At 40.8% G+C, this 14,216-nt stretch overlaps 1 protein-coding gene across 8 annotated transcripts in view; it reads left to right on the top strand.

The window, feature by feature from the left end:
- Nucleotides 1–14,216, top strand: part of LOC108261211 (arf-GAP with Rho-GAP domain, ANK repeat and PH domain-containing protein 1) — a 118,333-nt gene that overhangs the window by 40,512 nt on the left and 63,605 nt on the right. For 6 of the 8 annotated variants that reach the window (XM_053679192.1, XM_053679194.1, XM_053679193.1 and 3 more), the window contains exon 3: nucleotides 11,429–11,532. In XM_053679192.1, the coding sequence (XP_053535167.1) occupies nucleotides 11,429–11,532 (104 nt within the window). Of the gene's footprint in view, nucleotides 1–2,650; nucleotides 2,882–3,058; nucleotides 3,205–11,428; nucleotides 11,533–14,216 lie in introns of those variants that run through there. The other 2 variants (XM_053679195.1, XM_053679197.1) reach the window with 2 other exon arrangements.

Below are 14,216 nucleotides of genomic sequence, written 5' to 3'. Positions count from 1 at the left end.
TTAGCTGCCACCCCATTTTTCGAGCATAGACTGGAAAATGACCCCTAAACATAAATGATTGCAGTTCATGAATGTTTAGACTGCAGGCTTATTCATGGCACCGCACTTAACTTGCACTAGACTTCAATAATACAAGCACAAAATCTCATGTGTGTATAGGATGTGTTTGAGTTTAGTAAAGTAAAGCTAGTAAAGTTCTCCGGTTCATTCTGTTCAGCTTCAGCTCACGCAGCTGAAGCGGCTCAACCCCCATATTACGGACTAGGACTGGGTTAATTGCAACACTAGAACTATTCTTTCCAGATTTTTCTAGAAGATTCACATCAACAGTTTTTTGCATTTGAATGTGCTTTTTTATCTGAAATTCAATGAATATTGGAAGTTGTCACTTTGTTATTTGAGCGCCCTTGAGCAGAAGCAGCGCGGACGGCTAAAATGTGGCAGACATTCATTCTCATGTAAACACAACGGCCGATATCGAGGCCAGCAGAAATGACTGCGGTCATGTCCGTATATCGTACGATAAGTCGTTAATGTAATTATCGTGACGGGCGTAGACGGCGTGCAGAGCTAACACGTCATGGTGATGTATCATAATCAGGTCGTGGTGCAGGCGGTGTTTAAATTAGTCCAACATGACGGGTCAACTCCGACGTCTTTTTTCACTGATGTTTAAATTTATTTAAATGTCATCAGTACTGAAAGGATGTTAATTGTCACAATAAATTTTGCTCAATATATGGGTAGAGGAGCTCACAGCCGCCACAAGAGGGCGCACTCAGTCTGAACTTGATGAGCTCGAATAATGTGCTGCTGTTTGACGTTTGTGCCATATGGTGGCGCTGTTACACTGCAAGCTCCATTGGGGTTAGGGAAACAGATATGTGTTTGGTTTCCTGGTTGGTGTGTGTGTGTGTGTGTGTGTGTGTGTGTGTGTGTGCACTCAGCCACTTCCTCAAATCTGTCTGCGATGTGCTCGGTATTTCAGTCCTTTTATAAATGTCAGAGTGGCACAGGTGTTTGTCCTCGACTAAACCTGAGTTTTCATCTCGGAGGCCGTTACAAAAATATATCAGCTGAAGTCAGAGTTTTATTATTATTATTATTATTATTATTATTATTATTATTTTCATTTATGGGAAATTAACATCAGTGTGGACTTCAGGAGCAGAACTTTCTCGGAAAGCTTTTCATTCTAATGGAATTTCATCTTCACAAAATGAGAAAGTTTTCAAGTTTCCTCATTCAGCCAGCCCTGATTTATTTCTATTATATGCACACACACGCATGGACGCGTGCACACACACACACACACACACACATGCACGCGTGACACGTCATTTGAAGGAAACCGACCTCATGAAGTTCTTCCTGTTGAGTGTATTCCGACTCACAAACACACTCCTCCCCGTGTGACGTAGATGACACGCCCACTCGAGTGGTGAGAATGAGTCGATTGGGCGAGCTGTAAACATTATTAACCTGCTGTATTATAATTGCAAGCAGTTTTTAATGAAGCAATTTAGTACAATTAATATTTATAAAATATTCACTATACTTTTCATACACGGGGTGCCTCAAAGTGTTGTCATGAAATAATCATTAAGTAATACATTAATTAATCAAAATGGCAGGCATGTGGATTAGAGGTTAGCGCGTTTGCCTCGCACCACTGGGGTTAGGGGTTCGGATCCTGCCTCCGCCCTGTATGTGTGGAGTTTACATGATCTCCCCATGCTTCCAGGGTTTCCTCTGGGTACTCTGGTTTCCTCCCCCAGTCCAAAGACTCTGTAACTTTCCACTAGCAGAAATGACTTAAATGAATGAGCATTTTAATTGTAACCACCATTACATTCGCGGGGACGGTATTTAACAGTCCACGAGCGTTTGAGGTTTGCATTAAACTCCCTGCATTAAAACCCCTTCAGCAGGCTAACAGCTCTAAAAACTAAACAATAAATATAATAATAATTATAATAAAAAATGATTATAAGTAGAATAATAAATATAATAAATACAATAATATCATAATTAATATAAGAAAAAATAATACATATAATAATAAATATAATCATTCTGATAAGGGCCAGTTAGGAATTTTCACCACGGTAACACAATGTTTAAAATGATGGACTCCTTGGAGCCGGCTTTGAGAAACAGTGATGTAATAGCCAAGGAATGAAATAAACTAGTACACACAAGTACAGGTACACAAAAATAGAATAAAATGAAATATAATAATAATAATAATAATAATAAGAAAGTACCTAAAAAGTACTTGCATGTAAATACCAAATTAAACGGATGTGTGTAGTTTTAGTGTTCACAATGACTCTCTGTGTGTGTGTGTGTGTGTGCGTGTGTGTGTGTGTATTCTCCTTGTAGCTGTGTTCTATTTCAGCTCTTCCTGATGTCTTTGTGTATTGTTTCACCTCGTTTCCTTTTGGTTCTGCAGTTCAGGGAAAGAGGGAAGGAGTGAGCGCTGTGTGATGAAGACAAACAGGTCCATGGTCATTCCTCTGTTCTTTGTGTGTGTGTGTGTGTGTGTGTGTGTGTGTGTGTATGGGAAAGAGAATTCAGGAAGTTCTAAAGTCACCTAAAATAGGCCAGTGAACACACACACACACACACACACACACACACAGCTGTAGCGGGTATGTTTCTAAAAGTTCTCTACACTTCCGCCTTGTTTTCATGCGGTCACCCCTCTCTCCTCTCTCACTCTCTCCTGCCTCACTCTGGTTCTCCGAGCCGGGCGTCTGATACTCGGTTCTCTCTGCCACCTGTTCGGACCACGTTCCTTCCTCTTTTTCATCGTCTTGTACTCTGTGGATGTGTGTGTGTGTGTCTGATCATGACGGATTTTTCCTGCTCGAATTGTGTGAGTAAACAGTGAACATATTTCTCTTTCATACGTCTCATATCTCTTCCTATCTTTCGATCTTATCTGAGTGTTTTTTTCTGGCACTTGGGCACTGTGAAGTGGTTTTCTGTGTGTGTGTGTGTGTGTGTGTGTGTGTGATGAGAAACATTCTTTGCATGTTAAACTGGTTGATCAGGGAGCTGGGACTGTTTAATTTGGTTCACGTATTCGGACACTCAAGCTTGCCGAGTGCTTTTGTACGGTCGTGTTGTTTGTCGTCAGTGAGACACTTCCTCATCCCACTGCTGCACTCCACTGAACCGCACTTCACTCAGCCTGGAGTAAGAGATTATTTTATTCCATCAGTGTTACAGAGAAAACGGTTCTGTTTCAGTCTGTTATATTAGTGTGTGTGTGTGTGTGTGTGTGTTCTTACTGACCGACTGAAAGAACAGTAGTGTGCGTACTGTGTGTGTGTGTGCGTGTGTACTGTATGCGTGTGTGTACTGTATGTGTGTACTGTGTGTGTGTGTGTGTGTACTGTATGTGTGTGTGTACTGTATGTGTGTACTGTATGTGTATACTCTGTGTGTGTGTGTGTACTGTATGTGTGTGTGTACTGTATGTGTGTACTGTATGTAATGTATGTGAGATGGTAGCTGGTTAAACATGATGGTAGTTCATGCTGTGTGTTCGGTTACCTGTTTAAAACATTGTGCTAAGGTGATACTGGACGTACAGCACGGTGTAAGAGCTGTAGTCCCCTCGAGCGCTTTATTTACACCGTGTCTTAGAAAAGAACTCTTTGTAGAAGATACTTTCCCAAATGGAACCGAGAGCGTGTCGATTGTGTACATCGTTAAGGAACGTAACAAGATGCCGAAGCGTCGATGTTCACGTGCGATTTGCGGCTGCGCTACCGTCAGAAAACGGATCGGCACTTTCCGTCCAATCAGAATCCAGAACTCAGCAGCATGTGGATGGAGATGCAGGAACATTACAGCTGACTTCTTGATAAAACTCAAGAGAACTGACGCAGGGTTCAAATCGAAAATAAAACATTGCTTTTGTTTAGTAATGTTAGAACGTTTCCTTCTCTTTATAGTATCTCAGTACTGTTTGAAGCAGTGATCTGACGCTTGGGATCGAGGCATGGAGTCTGTAGATGGGACAATTATGAATCCTTTATTCATTAAACAAAACAACTGGTGGAAAAAAGAACAAAACAAAAACAAGGCATGTTTCTGTGTGTTTGAGGCAGCAGGTCAGAACTGAAATGAAAGCTGAGCTCTGTGTTAAAGAGGAACTGGTTTCTGATAATCCTCTAAGTCCTGAAGCTCTCATTTCACCTCGTTTCATCTCATCAGCTCTGAAAGGCTCGTAGTGTTTCTACAGGAATAAACCTGCGCTGTGAGAGCTTTATCATCATCTCTGACGTCGTTTACACGGACAGCAGTAATCTAATTATTGAACTTATTCTGAGTAAGATAATAACGTGATTAAGGGGTTTATATGAGTCACGTTTAGAACACTCCTGTCATGTTCAGGTTTTACGTGTTCTAGAACATAGAGCGATTAACAGCACACGTCATTACGTCCCCGCGCCACGCCGTCCGACGTCCCTCCAGAATCTCACGCATCGACGTACAGTTGTTCTTTGTTATGGGACCGTATACAGTTTTGGGTGTTTTTATTTTTAATTTTATGAAAGCTTCAAGTGCGGTTAATTATTAGTCGTGCTGTACGTGCAAACAGACGACTGCTTGAAGCCGTGGGCTGCGTCCCAAACCGCGTACTTTCCTACTGTATAGTAGCTGAGATACATGTATCTTGCCTACACTATATAGTATAAAGAAATACTGCATTTCACCTACTATATAGTGTAGTAGGTAAGTACGCGGTGTCTCTTGTTTACCGTCAGACGGTTGAGCGCTGCCGTGTGTGATCATGTCCTGACGCACAATGCGGTGAAAACTCCCACACGAGGTTAATAGTGTGATTAAGGTGTGTACGCGTCTGTAACGCACGTCGATAACGCGACTAAAACAGGAATACTCCACACGTCTTAATTCCATCTGTGTTTACTTCGAGTGTGACTTTAATCAGATTAAGGTCATCAATAATCTCTGTTTACATGCTAGTGTCTTAATCAGAGTATCGTCTTAATCGGGTTCATATCGGATTATCGTCGTCCGCGTAAACGACGTACTGACTCATCATGTCACAAAGAGTTGAATGAAGTTTCATTAAAGCCACTGTTCATGTTCTGAATCAGATATGCTAATTAAGATCAAAGGCGATGAAATAAAGTATGCCCAGAATGCCTTGTGTCAAAAGAAAGATCGTTAAGAACATTACCTAGATGATCTGCTAGCACTATTAGAACGATTAGCGCTAGTTAAACAAGCCTGTTCTGCTCTCCATTGCATTGTATCTGGAAGCTATTTTGCATCGAGGTTATATCAGTTTAATGAAACTTTAAGAAGAACCGTAACTCGCAAACTTGCAGACATGTACACATGAAGACGATTTAAACATGAACAGAAATAAGGAAGCTATTCAGCGCACTCTGCTAGCATCTGCTGTGACCCCTGCTTTTAGTTTAACATCCACAGATTAAGACGACTGCTTGCGAAAGTTTACCGCATGTTCAATAACGCGATTACGAAAACAGTCTGAAGTCATTTGAGCACAGGGTCAACAGGAACACTTTAGCATTAGCGTTTAGCGATATCTATGAGGACTCGAGGATGTGATAACAGACTAGTCTCATTTTGGGACACTTGGAAACGGGTAGTGCCTTCAGATGAGTCAAAATGGCTCGTATGGGGAAAGTGACACTGCTCTGTTTAACACCTTAGGGACAGCAGTGTCCTTTAAACCCGTCTATAACATTGGAGTTTCATTTGAATTCTGTTTAATCTCAGAAGCTGACTGGCGTCCAGACTCGTGTTCCTCACCATCATGTGGCACAAATATTATATCGCCCTATTTCAGTACGTTTTTACAATACATGCTATGTATCATTCTGTTTAGCATTAAGTGCTAGCAGAACAGCAGAGTTGCAGTTAAAAATAAAAATAAAAAGTTATCCGATGACGGTTTATTTTGTGGGCAAGTAACACTGAATAAAAGTTCTTAAAAATCCGGTGATTGATCAAGCGCTATACAAATAAAATTGAATTGAATTGATATTAATGGGTCACGATATTGATATTATATCATTGTATTGCCGGCTATAAGTCACCCATTTTAGTGTTAGTCTCACTGCAGTTACACAAAAACACATTGTGAGAATAAAAACCCGAGTGTTTTAGGTAGAATGAAGGTTTCATTTTGAGATTCCTGTATTTCAACATTCAGATGCTTGTGTATAATTAGACTCTTGAGAGAACAGCAAAAACTCTGACAGTCTGACCACTATAATTCAATTCAATTCAATTGTATGTGTATAGCGCTTTTTACAATAGACATTGTCTCAAAGCAGCTTTACAGAAATATCAACACGGTATACAGATATTAAAGGTGTGAATTTATCCCAACTGAGCAAGACACTGAGTGGCGACGGTGGCGAGGAAAAACTCCCTAAGATGTTTTAAGAGGAAGAAACCTTGATAATTGAACGTTTCACTGCAGAGCGTTATTTTCTTTAGGGGTGTCCTGATCCGATCTACAAGATCAGTATCGGCGCAGATGGAGGCGCTCATTATCTGATCGGTATGGGCTTTTATTGAGCATTAATCTGAGCCCGAGCCTTTGTTTTACACCGAGAGCACGATCTGTGTGAGGACTCTACGTGACTGCAGTGTGAAAATATTTTGAATTAGAAAACAAAAGCAGTCCAAGAGCCTGCAGCTCTGTAACACACACTGTAACACACACTGTAACACACACTGTAACACACACTGTAACACACACTGTAACACACACTGTAACACACACTGTAACACACACTGTAACACACTCAGTAACACACTCAGTAACACACTCAGTAACACACTCAGTAACACACTCAGTAACTCGGGCAAAGTCTGTACCGCAGCAGCACACACTGGAGGATAGTTTTAAAAGGAGAGAGAAATTTCCTCTCCTGGAATTATTAAGATAAGACCCGTATAAAAATATTTGAAGCTTGTTTACTTCATTTTGTTAAAAAACAAACAAACAAACAAACAAACAAAAAACCTGAAAAAACTATAAGTAACAAAATGGATAGTTTTTTTTAGTGCAAATTTTCCAGCATATACATTGGACCGATTTGAATAAGTTGAAAGTTCTTGAGCGTGTGCAGCTAGCACTAGGAAAATACAAGTCTCGGATCGGGACATCCCTGATGATCATTATTCACTACCGAGCTTTTTTGTGTTTGTTGCGGCCAAAAATGTTTGATTTTGCTGTTTTTTTTCCAAAAATTTGCCATGCACCTTTCAGAGTTTTTTGTGCTTTTTCTTGTGGAAAACTACTTGAATTGGTGAAACTGTAAACGCATGAATTTGTTGTGCACGCTCCTGTGCGGTGATGCTTGTTGGTAAATGAGACCTTTGAGCTGTACTCGTGTGAATCGAAGAGTGCTTTGACTGAATGCGTGTTGTGATGACGTCACATGACATCACAAAATCCTGGAGGGACGGATTATCATTATCATTATTAGCATCATTATTATTATTATTATAATTATCAGCAACAACCTGGGTGAAAAATGTAATCTCGGAAATATTAACATGAATTTGAGAATAGAGGGTGTGCATTGACGTCACGCCCCCTCGGCCAGACCGAGCGGCAAAACCTCCATGGCTGGTTTTAGTAGGGGAAGCTGCGAAGACGCTGGAATAACTGACGATTATCAGTTTAAATTAAAGGCTCGACAGTGACCCTTACAACTTGCCCAAGAAGCTGTGATCCATGGAAATCTGTTTTCCCGACATTTATATGTACCTTAGTAGTACCTACTCAGCGTGGCTCAAGGTCCCTTTCCAGAACCTTCACACTAACTGTCCCTCAGTAGTGGAATGAACTTCAACCTCAATCCGGAGAATCCGCAGAATCTCTCACCATCTTCAAGAAATATCTAAAGACCCACCTCTTCTGTGAGCACGGAGCTAACCCCTAAAATACCAACCCCACATTATCCTAAAAAACCCCCAAAACACCTACTCTGGCACTTTGCTTTTCTGGAACTCAATTACTGGATGTTGTACAGTAGCACTGCTTGTATTGTTCTCCGCTTGATGTATCGCTCTGCTTGTATTTCCTCATCTGTAAGTCGCTTTGCATAAAAGCGTCCGCTAACTGAATAAATGTAACTGTAAATGTATCTGATTTCGAGGCCGGGGAAATACACTAAGCAAAGCCTGAAGGTATATAAAAGCCTTGACGCTTGGTCCTACCTCAAGTCGGGATTTGTTGGAGGAGTTAATGTGGCAAGAACACCGATAAACTTTCTGGTTGTTTTATTTTATTGTATAATTTTATCTGGTAAACCTTAAGCTGGTTGTAGTTTGTTTGTAGCTAACACTGCTAATGTGAAGGTAAAACACATGAAGTGTGTTTGGCGGCTGTGGCTCAGGTTTGTGCGTGGCGGCTGTGGCTCAGGTGGTAGAGCGGGTTTTCCGCTAATCGTAAGGTTGGCGGTTCGATTCCTGGCCCACGTGATTCCACATGCCGAAGTGTCCTTGGGTAAGACACTGAACCCCGATGGCAAGTTAGCACCTTGCATGGCAGCTCTGCTACTATTGGTGTGTGTGAATGAGACACAAAAGCGCTATATAAGACCATTTACTTGTTAAAACACAGGCAGAGAATGAATGAGCCCCCGTTATTCATCAGTGGAAATAGGCAGTGTTTAAAAGAAATATGTAGCAAATTATTCAGCGTTGTACATCATGAACACCACACGCCAAAAGAACTCACACTTGCACTGCTCCAGCGAGTAAAAAAGAAGTGATGGGTTTTTGGCGCTCTGCTAAAAGATCGCTCCGAGTTCTTGTTGAATCTGTTAGCAGTCGATCGCACAACCGCTTTTTCCTTTCATATGCGTTTTTCACGCCGTACGCTGCCGCCCAGTCTTCTCGCCACTCAGTGGGCGTGACCGCGGCGAGTTCCAGCTACCGTGGCGTCACGTGTATGTCCTCTGTTTCTTAGTATTTGGTACGTTTTCTTTTTGCCTTAATGACCGCGTGCGCTTGAGCTCAAGGCTTAAACCCTGACGATGTTTGATCCAGTCGTCTGAAAAAAGTCGTCGGAACACCAGTTTCGATGGACGAGATCGGACCCGAGGAAAATCTGACCTGACGTGATCACGTGACCAATATCTCACACTTACTGAAATTTAATTAGTGACCTAGAAATTGTTCAGAATCTTCAGTATCTTTTTGTTTCTAAAACTTTATTTATTTCCAGCTTACAATAAAAAAATGAATCCCAGATGTTTGGGCTTCACTGCGTCTGTAATTACAGACTGTAGTTTACTCGGAACAGGGAAATATAGATTTTAATGTATTTTATTAACTAACAGGACGTTAGGCCGTGTGTGTGGTCATGGTTTGCGAGCCGTTATCTAACAGATGTACTTTTAATATTGATGTGAATTCTGATATAAACACGAGACTGAGGATCAGACTGGAGTTGAACTTTTTTCCCTCAGCTTTAGACTTGAGAATTTTGAAATTCAGGTTTTTTTTTTTTTTTTTTTTAAATGATGAATTTAAAGCATTTAAAGTAAAACAACTCCATGTGCATGGATCTGTGTGTGTGCGTGTGTGAAATTTCAACCTCTTGTTCCGTGAGGAGAGGTGCTCTGTGATTTTCAGAGGTTGTTGTTGTTCAGTATTAACACACAGTGTGTGTGTCGTGTGTTAATTCGAGACTGTATTACTGTCGGTGTTGATGGTCTCTGTGGTCTTCCTGTTGTGAAGCTGTAACTCTGTACTGTCCTATACTCTGTACAGCTGCTTTTAGTTTGCATTTTTTTTAAATGATGCCCACCCACCTAATTCCTGACCAATCGGAACACTCACACGTGAAATATTAGGCACGTGAATACGAACAGTATCGGTCTGGGCACAGATTGGGTGTATTTTATGTGTTTGATTAGTAAAGGCGTTATGAAGACACTGCTGTGCAGAATAAAGAGCCGATGCATCGTGTACACTTCAGCTGACTGTCCTCATCTGCAACCTGTCAGTAGTTTATATTTAGCTTGTGTATGCATAGAGACAGATGCGAGATGGTGTGGTGTCTTTTGGTTAAGTGTGTGTGTGTGTGTGTGTGTGTGTGTGTGTGTGTGTGTGTGTCAAATGTTGACATTTTCTACTACACACGATTGTGAAAACTGACCTCCTGAACTGAAACGTTTCTCAATCAGAACTAAAGCGGCAGCCTCTATTCAGTATATTACTGCAGAAAGGCATTTTATTTATTTATTTATTTATTTATTGTCTGTCGATTTCAGCCAGCCTTTTCCAGACAGCGTCACGTGTTGTGTAGAGTGTTCGAGCCATGACTGAATACCACATTACGGTTTGCATCATCGGAGAATGTTCAGTGTTGGAGTAACGGGGTTAAAGGAAACAGACCCGCCTGAGTAACAGGAAACTGCTGAAACGGAAGCTTTTGTTTTTTTGGGAAAAATATTAGCAAGGCTTACGCAATTATTTATTGTCAGCGGTTGGTGGCACTATAACAAGATCCAGTCGACTTGCAATTTTGCAAGAAGTGTTGCAAAATTGCTGAACATTTATTCAGTACATTACAGCACAGTGGAACCCCCCAAATCTTGGAAAATTCCATCAGGATCTGTGAGGACATTTGTGTATCTTGAAAAACATGGCCGCCATTGTCCAATCAATGTTCAGCAGCTATTAGACAAGCTTAACGAAGGCCAAGTATTTAGCTTTTTCTCTGAGGTTATATGTGGTTGTAGACTTTCACAGTATCAAGTAATAATTTTCACGCATGTCATTAAAGGCCCTGAAGTGCTTGAATCCCCATAATTGCCGCTTGCAGCTCTTTGTCTGCTGAGATTGGTGTAAACTCCGTGTTGTCTTTATCACATTACTGCAGTGCTGAAAACGGATGTCAAGTGGACTTTAACAGTAATTCCTGTTATACTCATTTTATAATTGCTAACAGTAATACCTCTAATAATGTGCTTAGTAATTCCTAATTAAACCGAGAACTGAACCTGGTTTCAGTAAGGGTTCTGCTTTGACTCGTTTGTTGTTCTGCATGTTAGCGTTCAGCCTCATCGCCTCACCCTGCATCAGATATCTGTAGTTTATTCAGCTAGGAGGAAGCAGCGCTGACATGGTAATGCAGCGGGGAATTCTGGGAAAGCTAATCAGCCAATGACATGAGAGTCAGTAAACAAGAACAGTCAACATGCTTAAATAAAGACACTTAAAGAAGTGCTGGGGGGCGGAGCTATGTAGATGATCGAGGGTTTTAATAAGTGAGAGTGAACTCGAGTATTTATATCTGCTAAAAACAGAAGTGTCTCTCTCTCTCTCTCTCTCTCTCTCTCGCTCTCTCTCTCTCTCTCTCTCTCTGTGTTCCTGTCTCCTCCAGCTCGTCTCCAGCAGATGATATCTGTGGTCTGGACGCCACGGCCCAAATAAAAACCCGTGTAGAAACGTCACAGCTAGCGGCCGTGTTAGCGCCCTGTCAGAGACGTGAGTAACTCCCACACACCCTCACACACACAAGCATCACACACTTTACACTTTTACAGTTTCAAATACTTTTTATAACTTTCGCGTTTCCTCAGTTTCGGTGCAGAGCCTTTTAAATGACAGGGTTTGAATTTGATGTGTGAAAAGTGAAAGTAGCTTGTGACTCTGCTGTTGCTACACTACGTTATGCTACTGTTTAAGGCACTTCAGGTAGAAAACACTGACTGTTTCTGTCATTTATCCGATTTTAAAGTAAATTTCTTCTGTATCGCATCATCTCTTAAACTGTATTAATAACAACCTTAAAACTCAACAGAAACATGTTAATTTCACCGTTTCACGAGCACAGCAGCTCCGCCCACTTCACGATCACGATCACATCACATCATGTCTCTGAGCGCTTGTTTCCTGATGTCAGGCTATGTGTCATTACGCTGTACCAAAGGTTCTCAACCTTTTGTAACTAAAGTCCCCCAAGCCCCCCTATCATGTGCCCCCCCCCAATGTTGGAGGAGACCAGGTATAATGATTATATATAAAATATACCTAATCTATAATCTGTTTTTGATCGATAGATGGAGAGAGAGGTTTTTTTTGTACTTTAATTACTTTTCATAACTTATGATTTTCTAAAAGCTATTTTAAAAAGTTATTTTAAAAATAACTTTATAGCACTGCCAGGCTGCCACTGTTGGTCTCCTGAGCAAGGCCCTTAACCCTCTCTGCTCCAGGGGGCGCTGTATCATGGCTGACCCTGCACTCTGACCCCAACTTCCTAACATACCAGGGTATGCGAAGAAAAGAATTTCACTGTATGTGATCAATAAAGTATCGTTATTATTATTATTATTATTATTATTATTATTATTATTATTATTAAAACTATATAAGGGACAGGTATGGAGCATGAATGATATAAAATGTTTCTGAACACTATAACTACTCTGAACGAGAGAACTAGGCTGTAATAATGGTGTAATATTTTACACGTAAGACATGTTGCATTCTATCCGTCTTGCTTTCTAAAAACATTCACATAAGAATGATGTAGATGGGGACGAAGGGCGCGTCCCGTTATCCATGACACTGTTAAATCTCCGGCTCTCGGCCCCTCACTGAACAGAGCAGACAGAGAGAGGTGAGAGTGCAGCGGGAAAGCAGGACCTCGCGCTTGCAGGACATTTGGAAACTGACGATATTTGGAAAGTTGCTAAGGTTTGCCCAAAAAGCCGCAAGGCTTTTAAGTTGGGAACACTGGTACTGCGCTGACAGCTAGATAAAAGGCAGCTAAGCTCCGCCTCTCCCCAGGTAAAAGAAAATACAGAGGGAGAGAGAGCGTGGGGTTTTTCATTCATACACATTCTATTTTGAAAAGCAATAAAAATACACCGAGAACCCAAATGATGCAATGCTTGTGTTTTTCTTGAAAAAATTTGCGCCCCCCTTCCGGTCTCTGCGCCATCAAAATTCTGCGCCCCCTGGTTGGGAACCACTGCGCTATACTGTACACACCAATTTCCTTTACATACACTATAAACCACAATAACTAGATTTAACACTAACACTTTAAATCACAGTTTATTTTCTCTAAATCTTTTTTTTTTTTTTAAATATTCACCACCAGATATCTAGAGCTCTGTTTCTAGCTGAGCAGCTTTCCTGAAATTTTACACATTCCTTCCTGTCTCGAATTAAAAATATATCGGTCCGTACAGGATCTCTGGAGTTCTTTTGTGATTGTTACGGCCAAGGATGCGTGATTTTGAATTTGTGAAATGCTGAATGAAATGCTGAATGATGAATTGGTAAAACTGCAGTTGCATGAAACTGTTGTGCGCGCTCTTTCACAGAGATGTTTGACGTCACGCGACTCGTCTTGGCCCAAATCCAACACAAAATCCGTGGAAGTATATTGCAAAGTTTGTGATTTTACATTCATTTCCTCGATCACAGTCTGATGTACTACAGACGAGCTTCTCAAAATGTTGATTGTTGTTGGAGTTGTATTAAATTTTATACAGAAAAAATATAGAGTCATTTTGTAGTATATAATATAGAATTATGTGGTGTTTTCTTGATCACACAATAAATAAATAAATAAATAAATGATTTTCCAACAAAATGTTTTGTAAAAGTCTCTCGAGTGCATTTTCACACTTGGCGCAGTCCCAAAATCTATAATAAAAAAACTCTACGATATTAGGAGCCGCTTGCAGATTTTCAAACTGTCTGCAGCTTTGGGCTGAGACGCGTCATGTGACGTCATCACAACACGCTTTCAGCCAAACTGCCTTCAATTCACGTGCATCGAACATGAGTACAGCTGAAAGGTCTCATTTACCAGCACACACTTCTGTGAAAGCGCACGCAGAACTATTTCCTGCCGCTGCAATTTCACCGATTCAAATCCTTTTCCACAAAAAAACGTGCAAATTGCATCGCAAATTAAAAACAACAACAACAAGAAGCCTCAGCAAAATCGAGCGTTTCTGGCCACAACTCGGCGTAAAAACTCGGCGAGATCCTGTACAGACTGATAGTGGGATTTGATTGAACCTTTTCATTCGAACAGCATCTAAAGACTAAATTTTAATTATTGTTAATTAAGCAAATGATTGTTTATGTGAAAATATGTATATTTAATTAGAGGAAGAGTTTATTCACTATTTATTTTAGCAAGTAGT

This window comes from Ictalurus punctatus, unplaced genomic scaffold (genome assembly GCF_001660625.3).
Source record: "Ictalurus punctatus breed USDA103 unplaced genomic scaffold, Coco_2.0 Super-Scaffold_100071, whole genome shotgun sequence".
Taxonomy (NCBI): domain Eukaryota; kingdom Metazoa; phylum Chordata; class Actinopteri; order Siluriformes; family Ictaluridae; genus Ictalurus; species Ictalurus punctatus.
Note: the sequence above shows the minus strand (reverse complement) of the source record. Positions and strands in the feature narration are given on the sequence as shown.